The sequence below is a fragment of the Lissotriton helveticus genome, chromosome 3_2, assembly GCF_964261635.1.
Source record: "Lissotriton helveticus chromosome 3_2, aLisHel1.1, whole genome shotgun sequence".
NCBI lineage: Eukaryota > Metazoa > Chordata > Amphibia > Caudata > Salamandridae > Lissotriton > Lissotriton helveticus.
This window is the reverse complement of record NC_136062.1, coordinates 319,577,430-319,603,426: the sequence shown is the minus strand read 5'-3', so window position 1 is coordinate 319,603,426 and position 25,997 is coordinate 319,577,430. Positions and strand designations below refer to the sequence as shown.

The following is a 25,997-nucleotide window of genomic DNA, read 5'->3' as shown; positions in this document are numbered from 1 at the left end:
TTATTATCATTATATGTTTCCTTTCTTTCACTACTACAAAGTCTTGGGGCGACGCTCCTCCGCCATAGCGGAGGTGCCACCGCTGTAGTTGGGACATAGTAATAGGTGGCTTTGCTGATGTGTTGTCTTGCTATTAGCTGGAGATCACAATACAATTTACAAGTCACATTGAGATGTAAGCATACTCTTCACAGTGTATTACATTTAAAAAGTCAATAAACAACAAATTAACAGCGGAGGGATTTCTTTTATTGTAAATTCTGCAAAACATTTAAAACAATGTCGTTGTAAAATACAAATGATAAAAAAAATTAAGTTACTTTGTTTCCGTTATAAAAATAGACATAAGCTTCACAAATTTAAAATACTATTGGCAATAGAATCCATGCAATTTTCAATTCTTTTCTTAAACATTCCCCTGGTAAACGCAGAAGGTGCATTTAAAAGTATCTCGATCATAAAAGTCAATTGCACTGGTATCAAAAGTCGGTTCAAAGGGAAATATCAGTTGGTGGGATTGGTGCACTGAATGTATGTAAGTTTCTTCATTTAAAGACATACATAACTACACACACATGCACACACAGAAGGCACAATATGATGCACACGGATTCAAGTATGGCTGTATTTGAATAAATCTCTGGTGACATTTGGGTACATTGAATCTCATTTTACTTCTGGTCATCTTTAGTTTTTACCCATTGCTCCAATTAAAAAATGATCCATAGGTCTGTGAACTCTGCTGCGCGGCCTGTATGATAGATTTGCCGATAGCCTCTTTGGTGGCTTCACTGTATTCCGTCGCACTTCTCTGGGAGGAGGGGGTATGTTGATAGGTTTCCATGGAATTGGATTACAAAACCCAGGAGCAGGGGATGCTGAGCCATCATAGTACCCTGGAAATTCAAAATAAATCCTTGATTAAGCAGAAAGAAGGATGTGAGAGAGATATGTCAATGTCAACCGACGGTACAAATATTCCGATTGAGGATAGGCTCTTTATAATACTACAGTAAGACTATCTGGTCTTTAGGCCATTTCCGTCATTGTTCCAGACACATGACATACATAGCTATCTGCATGCCTGCTGAGTTTAGTTTCGCTAAGACTGATTGGCCACTCGCTTATCCTTGGTCATTCCATTTGCAATGTAATGTATACAGAGGATGCCGCTTCCTCATTTTACAAGATAATATGAAATATTATTTCTTTTTAAGGGGCTATTGTAGACTATTTAAATTCCATTCCAGGCACACAAACAGTAGGCGCTCAGAATAAAGGGTTCTTCACTGCCAGATCCCACATTACTACACATCGGTCACACACGACTTAGAGGAACTAATAAACGTCCCCAAAAATACTCCAATTACATAAAAAGTGAACTCTTAATATAGATCTATGGGTAAAAGAAATCTGTGGTACAACAAAAACAGCCATTTGCGATGTCGATAAAGGAAAAACCCTGGAGTCGGTTAAAACCACTTTATGCATGGAATTATTATTCAGGTGCCATGAGTCAACTAAGTGTGAGCGGTACTAGAAGGGATAATCATCGCTTTGGTTACTATTAGCCTTGGGCAGGGGGGTGCATGCCAGCTGGAGCCATCCTCATCAGCTACTCTGTTTAGGGATAACACAAGGAGTATAATTTTTACATATTCTTAGTAAAAGTTTTTTCTTCCTCTCTGCGAAGAAGGTACACCAGAAGTCAATGGTGCAAGTCAGTCACAAATTTAGATTTCCCACAGCGTACTACAAACAAGGTTGTGGTGTGCTTGTAGGAAACAGTCTTTGCAACACTGTTTCCTTATCCTTACAGTACGCATATGTACTTAAAGGGACTTAAATGGTACCAGCGTAAAGTCTTACCATTTTATGTGACAATTCATGTTGCCCGCAAAGACACTGTAAAAGCGAAGATGCCATGGTAGAGAAAAAAGAATTGAATGAATGGAGTGGGTGGGTGTCATAAGATCGAGTACAAGGATTCAAAAGAACACCACATTATCTGCCTTCATTATGACTTCTTAACACAGATATAGCTTATAAAATATACATACATTAATTAATTGACGGAATACTCCAACTTTAAAACATTCAGCAAGAGGCGGCTGAAGCAAAAATAAAAAAAAGGACCAATGGTAGTTAAGGTCTGGTCAATGGGGTTGGTACTCCTGCATCGACTTCTCAGCTTCTTCTTTGGTGATTACAGATTACACAGAGATGAAAAGTACATGTGGAAGAGGTGGCAACGAGAAAACAAAAAATTCATGCACCAACAAACTCTTCCCAAGAAGACAACGAAAAGAATTGGAAATACCGACTTTCCAAACAGCTGAGCGTTACCTACACAGTATTTCATCTTATAACACTATAGAGCAGTTTTGCACTTAAAGCTTTACGTTTTAAAAATAGCAGTGCTAAAGTAACACAGGAAAAAGGCCTACTAAGTGAAACAAGCATTGGCAAAGCAAATATGTCTGTGTTATTATTAATATTATACAGCTTATAGAGTGCCTAGTTACTCCAACGGAGTGTTCCCGCACTAGGACACCAAAAGCCCCCCACCCACCCTACAGCCTAGGTCCTCCAAGGAACAGCTACGGAAGCCTACTTCCAGCCACCAGGGGGATGCTGGAAGAGCCATGTCTTAAGTTTTTTTGCGGAATAAAGTATCGGACGTGCACATCCTTAACTCAACAGGAAGGTCAATCCAGGCCTTAGCTGCAAGGAAGCCAAAAGAACTCCCACCAGCTCGTACCTTCCGAACCTTAGGCAAAATCCACGTTGCCGTGCCCAAGGACCTTAGGTAGCATACAGGTCTATAGGCGGTAAGGAGGGGGTGCAAAAAGCTAGGACCTTTCTTGTTGAAGATCCTGTGGCTAAAACACAAGGCCTTAAAGGTGACTCTGGCCTCTATGGGGAGCCAGTGTAATTTCCCCAAGGCCTCCCCCACCGAGGCTTGCCTAGGAATATGCAGAATTAACTGAGCTGCAGCGTTCTGAACCTTCTGCATGATGTTCCGATTATTGGCTGTTAACTTGTCTTAGTCTACACTTGAGTTGACATGGATTCTGTAAAACTTCATTTATTGGTGGAGCTGCCATGCTCTCATCAATTTATAAAAAAATTATATGTAAAAAAAATGTCTAAATGTAAAAATATTTTTTGGTCTCAACAAGTACACATTGAAGTTGTAGTATCTGGCACTGACGAGAACTACTTTGTTTGTGGAGGTGTTCCTTGTGAAAGGACAAAATACACTCACAGTAAAATTAGCCAATGGTTGAAGTGGGCTGGCCCAGTACTACACACTGTATGCTGTTGTAGGCAGAAGAAAAATGTGAATGGCATAAAAACAGACCAATGGATAAGGAGTACTGACTGAAATGCCATTTAAGTAAGTATTTTTTTCAACATTTTAGTGAAATCAAAAGGTGTTGGCTGACGTCAGACCTAAAAGGAGGAAGAGTACAGATAGGTTTTTCACCCGCAATTTTCTTAGCAATGTTCTCGCTTTCACTTAGTCAACGAGACACCCTCAGCCATATCCTGTGGAAAGTTATTGCAGATGCTTAGATTGTGCTCAGAAGAATAGGACAAATAGGGCGTGTTTAAAAGCATTAAAAAATATCACTTTTCCACCAAAATTTGACATTACAGTAGCTAAATTATAATTTGCTAAAAATAGAAAAAGTCCCAAGGCTAACTTTATAAAAGACCTAAATTTAAAAGTTTAAAACAAGAGTGTTTTGCAAAATAAAGAACAGCATGCTCCCAACGTAATGTTTGGTTGAATGGATTTTTAAAATGCGTGTCTTATTCCCCCCTTGTACCATCCAACAACCTCATCTTGTGAAACAGGTATAGAGTTGGAGAACAGCTGATAGTGGCAATTAGGTAATATGTGCTCCTGTACAACACCCCATGGCTTCTGAAGCCCTTCCTAGTACCCTCTGCCAGTGCAATGTATCTCCCCCCAAAACATTAATGTAGTACAAATGTCTACGGTCATGCCACTATCTCAATCGCAATCTGCACTTCCCTCACTCTAACCTTTTACATATTCTAAAAAAAGAAAGCTTCAACCTGCAACAGTTCCTCGCCTACCAAAGAAGGCAAGCCCCACTAGACTTCCTATATTGTAAAAATGTATTATGTGTTGTGTAGCAAAGCTTTCGTAATACACATTACATACAAGAAAATGCTGATTGTATGAAAAGCATTACTGCATTTAAGCCCAATAGGAATGTGTGCAATAGGCATAGAGCCTACTAAAGGAAACCAACTTTTCAAATGGGAACGCCACAAAATGTGTACTTGATTACTATTTTTTTATATCACTAACTACATGTTTACGAGTGCTATTCAAAATAACAAGGCAGGGCAGGAAATCTTTCCACATCTCTGCTGTGTATGTGTTGAAGTCATGGCTGTGAGGAAAAATTACCTTGTAGAGATACATCTGGGGAGGAAGGAGGAAAAGTAGCATTAGCTTCCAAATGCTTCTGCAAAGAGGCATTTCTTGCACATTGTTATGAAAAGTAGAAGCCAAACATCACGGAATGTAAAGGTATATAGGGAATTGCTACAGGGGTGGGGTTAGACATACAGAACACTTGCTGAGGAGAGATGCTGTATGACTAAGTTCTGGTGGTTGACCCAATGGCAACATAAGGTACTCAGGAAACTGTAAGTTGCCTGGCATAATATAAACTTAGTTAACTAAAATAGGCATACAATATTTTAGACACTTTGGGAAGGGGAAAAACGAATTGGTTATGAGTGTGTACCGAAATATGATTGCGCCCTATCTAACCTTTGCGCTGATTTGCATACAATATACTAAGTTGCTTATAATTATGGTCTTTCTAATAAACTTGATTTGACAAATTCTACGCATATTGCACCTTTACTGCACCTTAGAATACCGATTGGGGCAAACGTACGACTTGATATTGGTTAAAAGCACATTGAGCTTTAAAATGCTATTGGGGTAGAATGAATTGTTCTTATATTGATTGGTTTTCCATCAATTTTTAGTGAAAGGTTTTAAATATATGTGAGGCTTCTATTATAGATTGAATTGGGTTGGGATTGTTTTTATGTTTATATAGTTGAAATGCACAATCTACAAGAAATGTAGAAGGATACAATCATGCACTGGCTACCAAAATTGAGTTCTTTTTTACGCTTTTTCCTTTTATGAATTAGAAGTGTGTAATATTTGATATAAGAATATATTTCTTGGAAATAAAGTACTTTTGACTTTGACAAATTCTACGTAATAAATCAACATATTATTGTAAAAATATCAATCACTCTGTGGATGCTTAAGTCACCTCTAAGAGGGACCCCCTGCAACTCAAAATACTAAGTGATGACTTACCAAGATGAACAAGTTACTTAACTTCGGTAATGCTAAAGAGCAGATTCCTCACCTTTGGAATATTCCCAGGGGCCAGACTGGATCCGGAAGACTTGTAACAGCATTGCTCCTGCGCAGACGTAGGTGGTGTCATGTGACTCCATGTTGACTTGTTCGAAGTGATGAACGGAACCACATATAAATATCACCTCTGCACACCAATGTCAGTTTCATTCTTGACTCTGTCCTCGCCCTCAGACACAGCCCAACAATACTCAGATGAACCAGTGTATAGATATCTAAATTGGGATGTTTTTCAAATGGAAAATAGACCACTCCAGAACGAGAAGGTGGGTGGTGGGCAGTGCAGAATCTGCTGTTAAGAGTATACACCAGAACAAGCGTTATAATAGATACCAAAGCAACAACTCAGAAGGTGGTGTCTGTTGAATGACTCATCAAAATGTCCTTCAGAACAGATTGAGTGAAATGCCCTTCCCATAGGACATGCATATCAAGGCAGCAGTGTTTTATGAACATGATGCAGATGTCTCAGCCTGACATATCAAGAACAGGCCCTCCGTATTCTAACTCACTGTTAGCAGACTGCATGGACTTTGCTCGCAGTCCTTCTAGAGGCTGCTTCTTGGCAAACACACAGCAGATCCTTAATCAGAGGATGATCCACCTTGACAAAGTGCTTTCTGTACTGCCTACTGCCTTGCCTTTCTTCACTCTAGAGAACCCCCAAAACCGCTCATCATCCAACTGATGGTCTGTGATGCAATCCAGGTAAAAGCCCAAGGCTCACTTGTGGTTCAGACAATGGAGTCTCTCCTTATTCAAGTGGTGAGGTGGAGCAAAGAATGTTGGGAAGATGATGGATTGCCAAATGTGAAAAGTACCCTTGTTCAAAGCAGAAAGGCCATCTTGGTCCTCAACACCAGTTCATCTGGGGGAAAAGGTGGTGTACGGCAGTTGTACCAAGAGAACTTGCAGCTCACTCGTGTGATAAACTGTAGTTATTGACACTGCTGAACACCCCAAAAGGGAAAAAACTGCTGAGGAAGTTTCCTAGTAGGAGCAGAAAGACTCGAAGAATGAGCTATAGCCTGACTCTCTTTGAAGTGTTCCAGAGCAGAATCGGTCGTCTTGCCAAACAGGTGGGACCCTATCCAAAGGCATATCTATGAGTGGCACCTGCACGCCTCCAGAGAAGCCTGTTGATCTCATACCTGTTTGATGCTGAAGTTACTTCTCTGTCCAAGTATGTTCAGTCTGGATTGTATGAAGTATTCAGCTGCATTCTTACCATCCTGGATGGTTTGAGCTAAAGAGGTGAAATATTCTTCCAGGAATGCTTGCAAAATCCCACTGACCATGTCCCAGAGAGCATCTGAATATCATTCCAATAAACTGCTGCCATTGACCGACCACAAGGCTAGATTGACATTTGCAACAGTGGTTTTCTCATGCCTCAATTCTCTTCTACTCTCTCACTGTGAGGGGTGGAGGGATCATAGCGAAAGAAGTGGGGTTTACTCTGCTGGTGGAAGCTTGGACCACCAAACTTTCTGGCGTGGGGTAATGAATGAAGAAATCAAGGTTATCAGGGGTCTGTCTGTGCCATCCAAATACCTACCTTTTCATCGGCGAGCAAGAACAAGGCTAAGCCCAGGTATCCAGTAATTTGTCAGTCAGTCCCTGAAAGGAGTGGGAGGTTGAATACCAGTGTAGAGGGTAGTCTTCTTGTGATGTGGGCTTGGGTGACGGTTTTCCTGGTGCTGTTCGGTAGCCAGATCTTTTTCTGCATTTTCAGGGTGTAAGATCAGGTAATGGTCACTTGGTGGACATGCCAAGATTGAGGTCAATAATGTTCCTGAGGTTTTATGCTCATGTGCTGGGGCGGGTACGGGTGAGTGGTCAGCCGACCGAGTTCTACAGCGTGAAATCTTTTCCGAAGATCAATCAATCAATCAGGTGTTTATAAAGCGCGCTACTCACCCGTGAGAGTCTCAAGGCACTAAGGGAGGGGGGGAGAGGCGGGGGGCTAGGGCAGCTCCAGATCAGTCAAAGAGCCAGGTCTTGAGGTCCTTCCTGAACATGTGCAGGGTCGGGGAGTGTCTGATGTTCGTAGGGAGCTTGTTCCAGGTCTTGGCTGCGATGATAGGGGAAGGATCTACCCCCCTGCTCTGTTTCTGCGGAGGACCTCTGCCAGGGCGAGGTCGGCGGAGCGGAGGTTCCTCTTGGGTACGTGGAAGAAGACTCTCTCGTTGAGGTATTTTGGTCGATGTTGTGGAGGGATTTGTAGGCATGGGTGAGAAGTTTTAAGGTAACCCTTGTAGGAGAGTAGGGTCTGCTTCCTATGGTCACCCCCACTTTTTGCTGTGATTTTCTGGTTTTTCGACTTTAGTGTGGCTGTGGGCCTGCTAATCAAACCCACAGCCCAGCTGTTCTCTCTCTAAATTGATCCCATGTACTTTAGGTACATACCAGATTGGATATTGGGTCACCTTTGTGAGCCCCTGTATAGTGTACCCAGGGCATAGGTGCATCCAAGGCCTACCAGGGGCTGAAGCATGTATTATGCCACCCCTGGCTGGCCCTCCAAACTGACACCACAAGCTGATCACTCAGCTAGGGTAAGGTGGTGTATTCACCCCTTACTTAGATATAGTATACCGATATCTGCTTATATATAGACACATATGCACCTAAAGTCACTCCTATGGGAGGCCTCGACAATCTTGGAGGCAGAGTGCTTGGTTTTATGTGAGAGGGTGCCCTAGCATGAGCTGAGCCCCTCTGCAGCTTTCGGAACCATCTCCTTATAGCTGTTCTATGATATAGCCATACTTTATACTCTCAAGTGCATTATAAATCCTCGCGGTTAATGCTAACTTTGGTTTGGCTTTATCAAAACATGTTGTGTAAGGTGTCAAACACTTTGGAATACTATCCCCCCCCCGCCGCCAATTCTGGCGGCGGGGGTAGCATTCCACCCTTCTAGATGGAAAAGACATGTATGTAACTGCTTTACCCGGTTAAAGTTAAACAGAGCCCCAGCATCACAAAATGAATGCTGCCGCCACAGACACAAGTCTGGCCTCCTGCTGCTGGACGAAACTCCAGCAGGGGAGGCCTGGACAATAGGTTTACTGTCCAGGGAGGTGTCAGCACTTCCCCAGACAGGCAGATGTGTATTGGGACAGGGAGGGCTGCATCACTGATGCTTTTTGAGACACTGCCTGGGGCACACAAGGTGCTCCATGCATTGCCCGGTTCAAACAAGTTGCGGGGGCACTCCAGCCCCACTCTGGCGCGAAACTGGACAAAGGGAAAGGGGTGTAACAACCCCCTTCCCAGGTCCACCCATAGGAGGGACCTAGCAGGTAATCCAGCCCCGTAGCTTAGTATAGGAGCTGTGTCCCCAGGACTTCAGATTATCCTGGAAAGAAACTTTGATACAGAACTCTTGGACCTTCGACATTCTATTCTGACTAGAGACGGAAGACATCTCCCTTGTGGTCAAGGAGTGACCACCCTGTGCAAACAGGCACCACCAGTAACTTGCCAGTCTGCTTTGTCGACGCTCCTGCCGGAACCCGAAGACTCAGCGACACAGGAACTGGATTCTCAGACTTCACTAACTCCGACCCACATTCACAGCAAAGCTGAAACCCGTGGCGGACACGAGAGGCGCGGGACAGGACACCCTGGACATCCTGCATTTTGCTAACTGCTCGACTACCGAGGTACCCTTGCAGTTGTGCATTGGGGTACGAGAAACCCCAGACCCGAGCATCATTTGCACCGAAGCTCAGCCCTCTACCCTCCATGAGTGCCACGTGGGGGCTGCTCTTGCATTTCAGCTCAACGCCTCTTACCGGTTGCTAGCTCGTTGGCTAGTGAGCCCCCTGAAGACTTTTCTTTTGAACTAAACTGCTTTCCTGGTTTCTCCAGGCTTGCTCCAGCTTCTCTTCAAAGGAAAAGCGCCACTGACCTTGCTGGTCTGCAGCAGAGCCAATCTTGACATCCTGCGTGGGTTGCATTTGCCAAGGCATGTTGGGTCCAACCCGGATACCAACACCGCAGTCAACTAGATCCTTCGTGGGACAGCTCGAATCCAGCGCCTGGTCATCGTTGATGCCTCCTGGACCTCGTGGCTGAAGAGACAAACTCACCTTCTTCACCTTCAAGCACGCAACATCGCCTGGTTCCTTCCTGGTCACTGGCTAGTGACCCAGACTCTGTCCTCTCTGCTTTCAGGTTCTTCACATCACCAATCCACCCGTGGATCCAACCGGACACTTTTCCTCTGGTCGCCTGCAGCACTTTTTTGCAGATCTCCATGGAAAACGACGACGAAACCCAACACGAAAAGATACCTATGCACCCGGTTTCCCTGGGTGAGGTAACACGAGTACTCCGGTGCTCCCGTGGGTCTTGACTCTCGAAGTGTCCTAGTTTAAAAGGGTTCCATCCTAGTCCATCCGGAAGAGTCCTTAAACAGTAACTTTGTAACTTCTTCGTTTCCCATTATGCTGCACTACACTGCACGCGGCTCCCGTGGGCCTCCTACTTCCTAACCTTTGGTTGTTTAGTGTAGTCCCAGCGATTCTACAGGTCCTAGGCCTGCTGTCTAACTCTCACGTGGTTCTTATACCACTTTCTTAGTATATGGTTCACGAGGCCCCTAGGGCATAACCGAATATGTGCAACTTATCGTATGCTAATTGAGTAACTTTTGATGTACTTTTACCTCTGACCTCATAAAGAGTGCAGAGGGGTTGTGTTAGAAATAAATACATATATATTTGATATATACCTTGTGTGGTGTCCTTTCATTTGGTATTCAAGGGATTATAATTGGTAAAACAGCTTGCTTCACATGCTCTCTGAAGTCTTAGCCTACGACTGCTGGTCCATGTTACCACTAGGATAGCTTGTCTATAAGGTTGACTTTACAACCACCATCAATAAGGGTCGATTAGACTGGTGCAAGGTGCCCACTAGAATAGTGGACATCAAATGCCAGGCTAACTTCTCACAACCCTCTCCTCGACGGGGAGACAGTGGAGGTCTCGTAGATGTTGGGTCATGTGTTCGTGACGCGGTGTCCCGAGGACGAGTCTGGCTGCGGTGTTCTGGATGGTTTGGAGTTGGTGTAGAAGAGTTCTGTTGATTCTGGCGTAGAGAGAGTTGCCATAGTCCAGTCTGCTGGTTATGAGCGTGTGGGTGATGGTCCTTCTGCAATCAGAGGAGAGGCCATTTGAAGGTCTTGCGGAGGATGCGCAGGCAGTTGAAACTGGTGAAAGCGACAGCGTTGATCTGGTGGTTCATGGAGAGGGAGGAGTCAAGGATGATGCCGAGGTTTCGTGCGTGGTCTGCAGGGGTGGGTAGACTCCCGAGGGTGGAGGGTCACCAGGTGTTGTCCAAGGCAGAGGTGCAGGGTCCGAGGATGCGGACCTCGGTTTTCTCTGAGTTGAGCCTCAAGCAGCTGTCTTTCATCCAGGCTGCGACGTCCTTCATTCCTTTCTGGAAGCAGAATCTGGTGTCTTCGAGATTCTTCGTGAGTGAGAGGATGAGGTGGGTGTCGTCGGCGTAGGATACTATGCTGAGCCCATGCTGTCTGACGATGGTGGGTAGGGCGGCCATTTAGATGTTGATGGCATGGGGATGAGCGATGATCCATGGGGAACTCCGCAGTTGATATCAGTGGGTTCAGAGAGGAAGGGAGGGAGTCTGATCCTCTGGGTTCTGCTGGAAGAAAGAATTGGATCCAGTCGAGGGCGGCTCCTTGTATGCCCGCGTCAAGATGTCTGGCTGTGAGCATGCAAAGTGAGACGGTGTAGAAGGCTGCGGAGAGGTCTAGAAGGATAAGAGCCGCAGTGTGTTTCTGGTCAATTAGCATGTGGATGTCATCAGTGGGGCGAGGAGGGCGGTCTCGGTGCTGTGGTTGCGGCGGAATCCAGACTGGGAGTCATCTAGGAAGGGGTTCTCTTCGATGAAGGTGGTTACGCGTTACACGGTTACATTGAAGATCATCACTTCAGTCTTGTGCATGTTCAGCTTGACTCGGTTTCACTTCATGCAGGTGGCCACTTCGGACATGCACGAGTTGAAGTTGCAGCTGGTGATGGGTGTTTTCTCTAAGAGAAACAGTATGAGTTGTTTCCAACCCACTGGCCTCCTATACGTCCATGTAAAGGTTGTCGTCATCATATTGTAGGGGTACGTCATCTCAATCAACTCAGTCATTATATACAAAGGCAAGTAGACTTTGGTCAGAGTCAGAAGTGAAAAGTTGTTAGAATGCTGGATGGCAGCTCCGTGGTCTGGACATCTGAATCAGAATGTTCAGGACCAGGTGAGAGGCGGTGGATTTTGGACACTTCCTCTGGTGAGGCAGAAATTAGTTTAATATACAGTTGGTTACGATTGCAAGTACAGGATCCTCCTCTGGCTCCAGAAGGGACAGGTGTGGATTTTGGTGCAAGAAAGGAAGTCAGCACCTAAGTGAATGTGGAAACCGCAACTGATTCAGGTGGCACAGACAGAGGATATATAAGGTGGTTATAACTAGACTCGAGGCCTCCATGGATCCTTGGGACTCAAAGGCACAACACAGGGAGTTAGAAGAGTGCCCTAAATGCACAACATGGCCTTTTAAAGCCTTAATCTGGACAAGGAAACTCAAGATGCATTGGTGGGGGACTGGGAGTGAAACCAAAAGACACCCTGACGTCTCCGTGACTTCTCTGGCAGAGAGTTGGAGGGCTGGGATGAATTCCGGCTTAGCCTTCTTGTGCTTACGCTTTTATTGTGTTCTATTGGCAGAGTTGGACTGCAACAAGGATTTGTCGCAAGAATGGCCTGGGAACGAGAGCAGGTCTTAACCCTGAACTTTAGGGGAGCAGGAGTTGTGTGATTTCTTATGCTGTTCGGAGATGTTTAGCTTGACTTCACAATCCCGGATAGCTTTTAGATTCATGAGGGCATACTCTTCACATGATTTGGAGAAGTGCCCCAAACCAAAACCCCAGACACATACCTAAAGTAGGTCTGTCACAGACATTTGCTTGCAACTGTCCCGAGAAGGCTTACACCTTTAACTTTTTAAGGGGATGTGTTCCCTTGCACACTGGTTATGACAAATTGTACAGAATAAAATTAGTCAACCAACGAGGAAAAAGTGATTGTATGCCAGGGGCGGTGGCTCCGCTAAGACGGAGGAGTGTCGCCCCACTGCTCTCAGAGCAGACAAAAAAAATTATAATAACCTTATTATCATTTTATTTTTCGCTACAGGGCTAGGTTAGGGTGGGACTGAGGTCACAGGGGGAGGAGTGGTGGGCATACTCTAAGTGAACATGGCGGTTTGTCCGGCCGTCTTGGGCCGGCCAAACAGTCATGTGCACTCTGCATGTTCCCCTCCAGGCTGTCATACACAGCCTGGTGGGGAACCACAGCGCTCAGGCCAATTCCAACAGTGCATTGCAGCACCGTGATTTGCTTAAGGTAACCTTTGCGCTTCTGGGACCGTAGCGGAGGAGAAGGCGGCCATGAGAAGGGACCGAAGCTGAGGAGAGATGGCGGGCGGTGAAAATGTGGGGTAGTTTTGACCACCCTGCCCCGCCACACCCATTCCCTGCCAGCCGCTACTACTGTAAGCACCAGATCCACATATGAAGCGCAGAATGAAAGGTACAGATGTTGGCAAACAGAAGTGGCGCTTATATACACCTCTTTTTTGTCACTTCTGGGACAGAACAAAGTCAATACGGGACCGCAAAGAGCAGCAATGCCGTTTTAAATATTCCGTCTGGCGCCTGAGGTTAGTAGTAGCCAACAGAAAAGCATAGCAAGAACAAAACAATTAGAGCAAGAAAAACAATGATAGTTTAGCAAGACGTACCACTGATGCAGGGCCAAATTAACAGTTATAGGCATTAGTGGTTTCAAATTATATTCAGGCTGCTTACATTAGTATGCAACTTTCTGAAGTGCATACATGAAGTGCCGCGTTCATTAGTAAAATGAAAGTTCCTCTGATGGAGTGGTGTGGCTCACTGGTTAGAGGCAGCAGACCCGGAAGCAGAGAACGGCCCGGGACCAGGGTTCAATTCCCGATGCGGCAGGGTCGTGGACCAGGGTCAGCGGACTCAATACTTCTCGCCTCGGTGCCTACTCTAACCAGGGATCACACTCTGGGCATCAGCTTGCCTCATCTCTACAACATTTATTTGAGGTCAAAGTATGCTACAAGGGACTTATTTTAAAATAAATCTTAGTTGTGAGTCGTACATATGTAACACACTCAAGTGTATCCACAAGATATCACACTTCGTATTAAACTGGAATTAATCAAGGGAAGGAGGAGAGAACACACGGAGGAAGTGAATAGTATTCAGAAGAAATTTTATATTTAGTGATGAAACAACAAATGTACATCTGGGGAGACGAATACAAAGAAATCAATTAAAGCAACAGCTATGAACAGAGGTGTAAGTAACATCTACTCATCAGTTCACAACTAAAACATCAACTCCTGGTAGTTAAGACAGAGAACCAAATAAATTAATAGACAATGGTCGTCTGTTGGTGACAGAGCAATGTTTTCTGGAGATGATGGAGGTGTCGACGTTTCGGTCTAATAGGCAGTCGTCATGAAGACCATCATCAGGACTGAATATTTCATTGCTGAAAAAACTCCCTGAAATTTCCAAGAAGGTTTGTTTCTAAATTCGATGAAGCAAAAGATGTGGGGCAGAGGCCTGGCATGCCGACGTAAGACGCTGCTCTCTCGGTTACGCAACCTGCTAGATTGAAAATTTCAGAGTTACGCTGTATGTTCAGCCACCAGCTGTCCAAGAACTGTTCATCAAAGGGGGCCTCTATATACCAGATTGAAGATTTGAACCAATCTGTTGGATCCTCTGCCCCACATCTTTTGCTTCATCGAATTTAGAAGCAAACCTTCTTGGAAATTTCAGGGAGTTTTTTCAGCAATGAAATATTCAGTCCTGATGATGGTCTTCATGACGACTGCCTATTAGACCGAAACGTCGACACCTCCATCATCTCCAGAAAACGTTGCGCTGTCACCAACAGACGACCAATGTCTATTAATTAATTTGGTTGTCTGTCTTAACTACCAGGAGTTGATGTTTTAGTTGTGAACTGATGAGTAGATGTTACTTACACCTCTGTTCATAGCTGTTGCTTTAATTGATTTCTTTGTATTCGTCTCCCCAGATGTACATTTGTTGTTTCATCACTAAATATAAAATTTCTTCTGAATACTATTCACTTCCTCCGTGTGTTCTCTCCTCCTTCCCTTGATTAATTCCAGTTTAATACGAAGTGTGATATCTTGTGGATACACTTGAGTGTGTTACATATGTACGACTCACAACTAAGATTTATTTTATTTTAAAATAAGTCCCTTGTAGCATACTTTGACCTCAAATATTTAGTGCCCAAGCCTACAAGGGTTTATTGGGTTCCCCTGCCTATATCATCTCATCTCATCTCTACATTGGCCCCCCACATTCGCCGGGGATGCCTGGTTTCACCTTGGAGATACCCAGTAGGGACCATCTCACAGGGATAGTCAGGACGGGTTCCCCAGCGGTCTACAGCGCCACGACGCCTCAGGGCAGCAGTGCGCTTTACAAAACACATACATTTACATGGCCAACAGGGAACTTGGCCAGAGACTTGCTGGGACAGAATTGCCCACCCGTTAATCTGAAGTAAATGTTGGCAGACAATAAATGCCTTAAAAATTATGGCAATTATTTACTAAGATTTCCCACTAAACAGAACTAAGAAAGCAGTCTGAGGGCACAATACAGAAAGGGAAGCCACGAGGACATCGGGCCTGACTTTCCATAAAGGAACAGTTGGCTAGCTTACTTATTAAGGAGGGCGGGGTGGGGTCTAGGAAGGCCCACTAGAGACAGCGCAAGATCACTGCGTGGCTGTAAGGATGAGTAAGCTGTAAAGGTGCCAAGTTGTTGTGTATTGGGGGGCCGAGCAGTCTACTCTCTCGGAGCACGGGACAAGGAGGGTTCCCAGTGCACAATACTGCGAAAGAAGGGTACAGAAGTGTGGTACCGGTTGACAGTTCCTGTAATAATTCTACACTTGACAAGTATATAAACGGTACAATGAGTGTTTGTCCTACTTTTCGCACGACAGTCCTAGCTCAGCTGCACAAATGTCTTTCTTATGGGCACCATTTTGTAGCATACAAAAATAGTAGGCAAGAATGGGCCTGGAAAAACGCGTGCAGACAGACGTCCAGTCATTTTAGTCGTGCCTCGTAAACGAACTTACCTCTTTAAACCACGGTGATCAGCTGGGACTGTCGCTGGTGCGGGGTTATTTATTGTATCACGGCAAACCTTTTCAATATTCAAGCCACCATTTGATAGCGACAATGAACACGTGCATACAGTCGACACAGTGTGCGTGCTGCGTGCATAACCCACCAGACACATGACGAAAAGAAAACTCACGCACGCTGTCAGTACTGACCTGTAAGCTTTCCATTTGCGTAGCCGTAGCTATTTAAAACTGGTCGGGGCTTACTTTTGGCGTTCTCCAGCCACTCCTCAAACGTCAGCTTGGATTTCTCTTTTTTCTGATTAAGCTCTGCTAGCCGTTTCTCCTCTTCTTCCTAAATAATTGTAAGTGGACAAGTCAGTTTGCTGTCACAACCAGCCGCACATTTCAGAAATAAATGTACAATCCGACTTTAAGACGTTTGTCAGAGCACTGGCACTCCATCAGTATTTCACTCGTGAAAAGTAGGCACGCGCACATTCATCACTGAATGGCAGCCTCTTTAAATGTCATTGAGTGGCCTGCAGGAGACACCTTAGCACATTGTGTATTCACTAATGGATTGCAAACAGGCGACGGGAGCCTGCTTTCCATCAGCTTGCACGTCTAAAAACAGCCTGTCACTTCAGTCTGAAACATTCAGATGCACCCTGCAACAGCTAGACGTGACCCCGACACACCACAGACATATAAAAAATGTAAACACGCATAAATATTTAAAGCTGTACACATTATAAAAGCATATTTTCTGGTCTAGCCTGGCCCCTGCCCAGGGTTTCCTCTTGACTGAATTACCACATAACATCTGCCACATTTCCCTATAAATCTGCTTCAGTCTACAGGCAGAAAGTGAACAACTACTTCCATGATGACTGAGGTTCTCTCGCTCGCCCTCTTTCACAGTTGGGTTGGGAGCCTGCGGTAAACTAGGCCAGCCAGAAATGGAGTTTGGAAACCTGTGGCTGTAATAAGCTGCCCTGGGAGCCTCCCGCGTGCGCATGGGCCTCTGTGTGCCTGGGCCTTCTATGCCTGCTCCCTCAGTCATGTGAGCAGCAGTGATTACAGTCATTGACATACCACGACCACAGGTCAGCATCGAGTACTAATGAGGACTGGGCACAGGGACAGCAAGATTAAGGCAAATCGAATACCAATTAAGGAAACAGGTGTCTTGGGAGCGTTTCCGGGAGGAGCACAATGCAGGAGGGTAGAGCACTGGTTCTACCAGGACTGAATCAAAGATAATGGCTGGCAGAAATAAGCCTTTTGGCTGAAGGAAGGGACCAGGTAGATGTGCATGTGAAAGTATGCCTGAAACCAATGCATGTCTGTGGGTCGCTCACTTGTCCCTACGGGTCCACCTCCAAAAAGGCATTTTATCATAGCAACTTGTTTCTAGAGCACGCCTGGTGATCGCTTCCCTGCCCCTCTGGGGTAAATATGCTGATTTTCTGATGTTACTAGATGGGTCCAGTTCAGGTTTCTCCTCTGCAGCTCCTCAGCGCACTGTGTAGACCTTGTCAATCAGGAACAATTAATGTAAAATGCATGGGTTCTGCCCTAGCTCCTCCCACACTTGCTCCGACTACAAGAACTAGTGTAGGAAACTAATTCACAACCTGGAAAAACGCATACAGTCCCCACCTCTGCAATCTGTCCCATTCCGTCCAACAAAGTCAAGAACATGGGGGTCATTTTTGATGACCAGCTTAATTTTGCGGCCCAGATCAACAGCGTAACCTCTTCCTGCTTCTTTTTTACTTAAGCTTCTTAGGAAGATCTTTCCTTTCATCCCCCAGGAATTGAGGAAATCAGTGGTAGTGGCCCTCATCCTCTCGCGGTTAGATTATTGCAATGTACTTTTCATAGGCATTGATAATGCGGAGAGGGCAAAACTACAATCAATACAAAATGCTGCTGTTCGTTTATTGCTAAATATTCCTAGGAGCCACTCTACTTCTGCTTACATTGGCTTCCGATTCAGCAAAGGATGGATTTTAAAGCCTTATGATTGGTCCATACGGCATTATATGGTGGAGGGGCAGCTGATTTCCGGAAATGTTTCTCCTGGTACACCCCCACCAGAATCCTCAGATCCTTCAGACGTGGGTGTCATCTGTATCTCCAAAATTCATAGAGTCAGATGGGGAGGTAGGAGCCTATCACACTGTGCAGTCAAACAGTGGAACCAGCTGCCCATGACCATGAGATTACTGTCGAATAGGCTTCTTTTAAGAAAGCGCTAAAAAATTGATTGTTTCCAGTGATCTAAGGTCAGGTATAGTGGCAGAAGCAATTGTTAATAAGTCTTGTAAATGCCAATTGGACAGGCTTATGAATGAAAGTGCCTTTTGTGTCATTGATGGGTTTAGGCATCAGCAGATCTTCATACACACACTATCACTCATGCACCCATTCATCAATTCACTGACTCATTCTTGCATTCACTCTAACACAATCACAATAAAGAACACAAAATCAACATCATATGCAGCATAAAAGATAACAAGTAGTAAAAAGAAAACATGCTGCAAACTATACAAGGAGGACATATGCTTATAATAACAAAACGAAACATAGCAGTAAGTGTCTGTCCTGTAAAGGTACAGTAAATAGTCGATCATTGTGTTATAAGTCTGAAGAGTGGTTGCCACAATTAGAAACAACGAGTTGGTAATCTTTGAATGGTAAAACATTGATACACTATGGAAAAACCCATTACCCAATGGTCTACTGGTTTAGAGCAAGTGGTGATGTGGTGCACTGCAGATAAAATAGGCAGCACACAACCAACCCATCAGCACTGCCTAGAAAGCTGTAGTATCCATTTAAGAAACAATAGCATAAAGGAGAAGCAAAGAAAAAAAGGGAACTATAAATGATTCAACATTCTGAACTAAAGGACTGGGCAATCAGCTTTTAAACTGAAGCGCATTCATTTTCAAGTGGATGTACACATGTGATCTGAAAATACTGTCATTCACTTGGCAAGAGAGGCAATCACTGATGCGGATTGAACTATTAACCTATGCAATTGGCTGTCATGCATTGAAGCAAAGTATAAATGACACGCAGGCAGACCAATGGCGCAATATAACTTACCGAAAGACCATCTATGTTTCTATATGGATATATATTTGTTTACATATATAAATGCATCGATTATTTAATTATTTCTTTATTATAGTATCCTGGCAGACAGCTAAAAAAAGTTTCCATCAAGAATTATGACAGTGCAAATATTCTCCCTCCAAAATCTGTCAGAGGTAGTAACCAACACCAATGGTATTCCCTACAAAAGTAATCTGTGACATTTCATGTAACAAAATACCTACCTGTAGGCTTTATTACAGAGAAATGTTAATCTACCCCTAAATGGCTATTGATTTTAACCTATGTTTTTCACAATCAAGATGTGAGGTCTACTGCCTTTATCTTAACATTTCACTAAAAACAATAGCTGGCCGGTCACCATAACCAACTCAGACTTACTGAGTTGAGCCATAAGCCTACCCACAAAGCAACAATCAGGTATACCATAATATAATTACAAATATGTACAAAATACAGTTGGCAAAAATATAAAATACCTACTTATAGAGCCCAATACGAATTAACAAAGTGCAATTCGTCTATTTCCATGGTTTGTTCAGGAGGGTCACCAAAATCCTAGCCTATTATAGTAATCTGTGTGATTCCATGTAACAATTCCTGTCTATAAGGTCAGCATAATGTAATAAGAATACACCTTTAAAAGCCTATTGCATTTAACACAATGCTTTTCATAATAATTAAGTAAGGCCTACTTGCTTTTTCATGGCTTTTTATTGTAAAAAGAACACATCTAAGGAATCTGCCATTGCTTTTCCCAGTGAACTAATAAAGCCTCTTGCCAATGGCTTGACACGAAATGCGTTACTTACCTGTAACTGCAGTTATCCAGTATTGGTATCTTTCATAGATTCACATGCCTGAATCATTCCCCGTCGTCGGGGTGGGAGTCACCGGTATATAAAAACAGTAATGTCATAAAGACATATACACACTAATAGGCCAGAGGCCTCACATTAGTAACCTATCCACGTCCTTTTGTAAAAAGGACCAAACTTTGGCCAGGAGCCAATCAGCTACTACCACCCTCTAGAACCTTCCTGGAAGGAGCCCTAGTCCCTCAGATTTTCGTAAGCACAGTGCTAAGTAGTACCTACTGAGAGAACTAAGGTGAGCCCTTCCAGGGGAGGTGGGTGGGTTGCATGTGAATCTATGAAAGATACCTTAACTGGATAACTGCAGTTACAGGTAAGTAACACATTTCTTATCCAGTATTATGGGTATCTTTCATAGATTCACATGCCTGAATCAGAGTAGCAAGAAATAGGCAGCACATTTCGCATAATATATCATGTAAGACACTTGATAACAACTTATCAATAGTGCAAAGCAATAAACTGCAAACAGAAGCAGGATAAGAAATGTGCAATTAGGTAATAGGAAAGGTGGGATGAAAGGAAGAAGGCTCACCTCTAATGAAATAGCTGACGCAGCACCGCCTGACCCACTGCAGCATTCTTCATAAGTTCTGAATCCAAGCAGTAGTGCTTGGTGAACGTATGTGGTGTCTTCCATGTGGCCGCTCTGCAAATGTCGACAATGGGCACCCCAGAAAAGAGCGCCATGGAGGTGGAAACCGCTCTAGTGGAATGAGCCCGAACCTTGGAGGGCAGAGGATGTCCCGCCTGCTGATGGCAGAAGGCAATGACCGCAGAGATCCATCTTGAAATGCTCTGCTTTGACAGTGGTACGCCCTTCCTGGGCCTGCTGAAGGCAATAAACAATTGGTTGGACTTGCGAAATTGTTCCGTTCTATGAATGGAGAACTTTAGACATCTTTTCAGATCTAAGGAATGTAGAGATCTCTATGCTGCTGAAGATGGATTTGGGAAGAAGGATCTCAGGACAATAGGTTCGTTTAGATGAAAAGTAGACGGAACCTTTGGTATGAATTTGGGGTTAGTTCGTAGAATGACCCTGTCCTGTTTGAACTGAAGAAACGGGTCTTGAATGGAGAACGCCTGCAGTTCACTCACTCTTCTTGCCGACGTGAGAGCCAGCAAAAGAGCTGTCTTCCATGACAAGTATTTGAGATCTGCTTTATGCATTGGCTCAAAGGGGTGTTTCATCAATTGAGCCAAGACCACATTGAGTTGCCATGTAGGTGGTAAAGGTTTTATTGGAGGATAAGTCCTGAATAAGCCTTTCAGAAACTGCTTTACCAGTCTATTGGACCATAGGGAAATTCCAGACGAAGAGTGCCTGAACCTAGATATGGCTGCCAGGTGGACTTTGATTGAGGCATGGGCCAATCCCGAGTTGGCCAGGTGAAGCAGGTAAGGCAAAAGTTGAGCCGGAGATGACGAGAACGGGTGCAGGTTGTTAGCTTTACACCACAAACAGAATCTTTTCCACTTAAGGGAATACGTTTTGATGGTACTGTCAGCCCGGGCCCGGGCTAAGACAACTCTGCAGTCCTGAGGAATATCTAAGTCCTGGAACTCTCTGAATTCAGGAGCCAAGCCGATAATCTGAGAGATGTCGGATCTGGATGTTGGACTTGCCCCTGGTTCATAGTGAGGAGATGCGGGTAAGGCCTGAATGGAATCGGAGGCTCCAGTGACAGAATGTGTAGTTCTGTAAACCAGTGTTGGCGCGGCCACGCTGGGGCTATCAGGATCAGGGTGCAACGCTCCGCTTTCATTTTCCGTATGACCCTGGGGATCAGGGGAAATGGAGGAAAAGCGTAAGCAAAGGCGTTGCACCATGCCATCGAAAATGCATCCCCGAGAGATCCTTTCTGGGGATACCAACTTGCATAATGTTGGCATTTTGCGTTGATCTTCGTCGCAAATAGATCCAGTTGAGGCCTGCCCCATCGGGAGAACACTGTGTCGAGAGCATGTTGGTCGAGCTCCCACTCGTGACAAATGGAGCGTTGCCTGCTTAGTGAGTCCGCCAGGGTGTTGTCTGCTCCTGGGACATACTCCGCTCTCAGCGAAATGTTGTGTTGGAGTAGCCACTCCCAAATTCGCTGTGATTCTTGAGATAATGTCATGGATCGAGTTCCCCCTTGCTTGTTTAAATAGTGCATTGTGGTAGTGTTTTCCGTCCTCACAAGCACTGGGGAGTTCCAGATCCGAGGCAGGAATGCTCGAAGTGCCAGGTATACTGCCCTTAGCTCGAGCAGGTTGATGTGGAGCTGTTTTTCTGCCAGCGACCACTGACCATGAATTTGAAGTTCCTGCAGGAAGGCACCCCATCCTTCCAATGATGCATCCGTTGTTATCACGTGTGGGGAGATTGGAAGTAAGAATGGAAGGCCCTGGTTTAGGTTTTTAGTTTGAAGCCACCAGTGCAGGGCCTTCACCATGAACGGAGTGATCCTGATCAGATCGTCGAAGGATCCTATACACTGGATCCACTGAGAGGATAACTCCTCCTGTAAGGGGCGCATACGGAGTCGGCAGTGTGGTATTAGGAGGATATTGGAGGACATCATTCCTAGTAACGACTTGAAAAGTCGCACCTTGATGGTCTTCTTGACCTGAATGAGGGCTGCAAGAGACCTCAGTTTGACCTGACGCTCTTCTGACGGGAACGCCCTCTCCTGATACGTGTCCAGAGTTGCTCCCAGGAAAGTGAGGCGTTGAGAGGGCAGCAAAACGGACTTTTCCTGATTGAGCGTAAGCCCCAGGCTCTCGAAGAGCTGAAGACAAGCGTTGGAAAATCTTCTTACGCCTTCTAGAGTAGGAGACTTGATGAGCCAATCGTCCAGGTAAGGGAATACCTGGTGATGGAGCTGTCGAAGGTACGCTGCCACTGGAGACAGGCATTTTGTAAAGATACGTGGTGCCGACTTTAGGCCAAATGGTAACACTCTGAATTGTTAGTGTCTGCCCGCCACTACAAACCTTAGGTATTGGCAGTGACTTTTGTGGATGAGTATGTGAAAATAGGCGTCCTGGAGGTCTAAGGACACCATGAAGTCTTTGGAATTGAGTAGTTGTAACACCTCCTGAATGGATACCATACGGAACGATTGTTTTTTGAGGTATCCGTTGAGGTTTCTTAGATCCAATATAGGTCTCCATTTCTTCTCCTTTTTCCGTATTAGGAAGAATCAGGAATAGAATCCTTTCCCCCTCTGACCTCTGGGAACTCTTTTTACGGCTCTTTTCTGGAGCATTAGTGAAAGTTCCGCTTGAAGGAGATGCAGATTCTTGTGCTGCACAGGACCTGGGGGGTTCGAAGGAGGAGTTTCCACGAACTCCAAAGTATGGCCGAAACGAACCAGTTGCAGGACCCAACGATCCGTCGTTATTTTTTGCCAATTGTGTAGGAAGTGGGAAATCTTTCCTCCAACTACGTAATGTGGAGAAGAAGTGGAGACCTGTAGGTGAAAGAAGTCATTGTCTTCTGGTATCCTTCTTACCTCCCCTCCCTCGAAAGGAAGACTTCTTGTACGAGGACTGGCCTTGTTGCTGCCTCTGTTGGTATTGAGGCTTGTATTGCCTCAATACCAACAGGAGGATTTGTATCCCTGATAGCCACCTCTTGTCTGCTGGCCTCTTCCTCTGGAGCCCCGAAAGGAAGTATTTCTGAACTGGAGGGTACCCAATGCTTTTGCGGTCTCCGTATCTTTCTTGATACCCTGTAGCATTTCATCAATATGCTCCCCAAAGAGCAGGTCTCCGTTAAACGGCATGTCCAGTATTTTGGACTGTACCAAAAGGCCGGAAGGAGGTAGACTTAAGCCATTCTTGGCGTCTAAGGACCGCTGCCCCCGCTAGCTGCCGAAATCCTGTTGATGCGATATCCATCGCCACGTCAATCATTTCCGAGGCGGACCTCTCTCCCTCAAGGAGGATCTTCTTTACCTCTTCTTTCTGCTCTTCTGGCAGTGTGCCTAGATATGGGGCAACATCCGCCCACATCTGGCGATTGTAACGCCCTAGAAGCGCTAGCGAGTTTGCCGCCCTGACCGTAAGGGCCGACATCGACGAGAATCTCTTCCCGATGTTATCCAGTTTACGGCCCTCCTTGTCCGGAGGCGCCGTCAGCGTAGCAGCTGGGTTGTTGGATTTCCGCTGCGTGGCTTGAGTGATCACGGAGTCCGGTTTGGTATGGCCAGTTAGGCATGCCAGAGCTGAATCTGGGGCCTTATACTTTTTATCAAGCCTGATCGGCACTGGTTGCAAAAATGAGGGGTTTTTCATTATCTTTATCCCTTGGTCCTTGATGTAATCGATAATAGGGATTGACCGAACCGTCTTCTTGAACGGCTCTTTGAAGTCATATAGGAAGAAATCCTGAGGCTGCGTGGTCATCTCTATTTTGAACCTCGCTGCTGCTCTCTCCACGACATTATGAAATCCCCCGATATCTTCTGGGGGTGAATCCGCCTGAGCCTGGTCTGGGGAAGCCGGACGTTCAATGACATATTCGTCCCACTCGTCATCCTGTATTTCACCTTCCTCCTGTTGACCTTCTTCGTCTTCTCCTACTGCTTCCTCCTCCTCTTCATCAGAAGACGGTAGAGGGGGCAAAGTCACAGGGCCCTGGCGAATGACCAGTGGTGGCGGTCTAGGGCGAGGAAGAGGAGCTGGTGTCACAAGAGTTTGAGGCACCACTGAAGGAGGCGGAGTAGGCGGAAACCGCTGCTTGTAGTCCGTTATGAGGAATTGAAGGTCCGTGACTATTGAGGCCGGGAGGCACACCATAGGCTGCGGAGGCGGTTGATATTCCTCCTGGCATGGCACTTCTGCCTGACCAAGGTCTTCATAGTCCGAAATCTCTTGGACCTTTACATTGAGCTGTGAAGGACTTGTTGCAGTGTGGAACAAGGCCCCATCATCAGAATCCTCAGTCTCCAGAAAGTGGACCGGCAGCAGTGGCTGGACCTTACTAGGAGATGTAGTCTCTGGCGTCAGCGTACGCGTTGACATCTTGAAGTGCGTATAAATACACTTCAGCTTAGGAGATTCCTCCGTCGACGGGCCCGTCGACGGGGTGGTCATCAGTGGTGGGATGCTGTCAGCTACAGCAGACATCTCTGTAGTCTTCGTCGACGACGGCGTCGACGACGGTAGCGTCGTCGACGATGGCTTCTTCGTCGACGCTGGTGCTGCCGTCGACGGCTTCGTCGACGATGTCGTCGTCGATGGCTTCGTCGACGCTGGAGTCAACGTCGACGGCATCGTCGATGGCTTCGTCGACGATGACGTCGTCGATGGGACCTTCGTCGACGTCGATGGGATCTTCGTCGACGACGATGATTTGGACTTCGTCGACGCTGAAACTATCGTCGACAGAAGCGTCGTCGATGCTTTTTTGACAGGAATTATTGAGGAAATCGACCTACCCGTCGACGACGAAGCTGAGGTAGTTGTCGACAAGGTGGTGAAGGTTGAAGCTGTCGTCGTAGAGATGGTTACTGTCGACGCTGTCACAGGCAAGGCAGAAGACACCAGCACAGGCTTCTTAAAGGTGGTTTCCTGAAGAGAAGTCTTAACTGTCATTTCCCTTGGAGGACCCTCTGAAGACTTTGGCGTCTTCTTTTGAGGTGGCACATCAGACGGACCTGGAGATGTCTGTCTTGGCCTTTTGGCTGAGGAGTGTGAGCTCCTGAAGGAACACTCGCTCTCACCTGAGAAGACTGTTTGATCCTTGTCCTTTAGTCTCTGAAGCCACAGGAGCAGGCGACCTTCTCTGTCCTTTAAAGTCTTGACAGAGAAAGTGCGGCAGACCTTACAATCCTTGGCAGAATGTTCAGGATAGAGACAGTAGAGGCAGTCTTCATGTTTGTCATCCACGTGCAGTCTCAGCTTACTACACGAGGCACAGGGTCTAAAGAGCCCTTTTTTAGGAGTGGTAGACATAGCTGCTCTAGCACTCCTTCACAAGAATAATCTTGAAGAGAAAAATATGGAAATAATCCAAAAATACCAGAAAACTGAGCAGAGCTCAGTGGAGACTCCCTTAGCACGACGTGCGGTAGAAAATCTGAGGGACTAGGGCTCCTTCCATGAAGGTTCTAGAGGTGGTAGTAGCTGATTGACTCCTGGCCAAAGTTTGGTCCTTTTTACAAAAGGACGTGGATAGGTTACTAATGTGAGGCCTCTGGCCTATTAGTATGTATATGTCTTTATGACATTACTGTTTTTATATACCGGTGACTCCCACCCCGACGACGGGGAATGATTCAGGCATGTGAATCTATGAA

General features: G+C 45.5%; 1 protein-coding gene across 2 annotated transcripts in view; it reads right to left on the bottom strand.

Annotated features, from left to right (window-relative positions):
• Window positions 1-227: 227 nt before the first annotated feature.
• Window positions 228-25,997, bottom strand: part of CCDC34 (coiled-coil domain containing 34) — a 367,776-nt gene continuing 342,006 nt past the window's right edge. For both annotated transcript variants that reach the window (XM_078684653.1, XM_078684655.1), the window contains exons 6-7: window positions 15,914-16,055; window positions 228-896 (exon numbers count right to left, since the gene is read on the bottom strand). In XM_078684653.1, coding sequence (XP_078540779.1) covers window positions 688-896; window positions 15,914-16,055 — 351 coding nt within the window. In that variant the 3' untranslated portion in view covers window positions 228-687. The remainder of the gene's footprint in view (window positions 897-15,913; window positions 16,056-25,997) is intronic.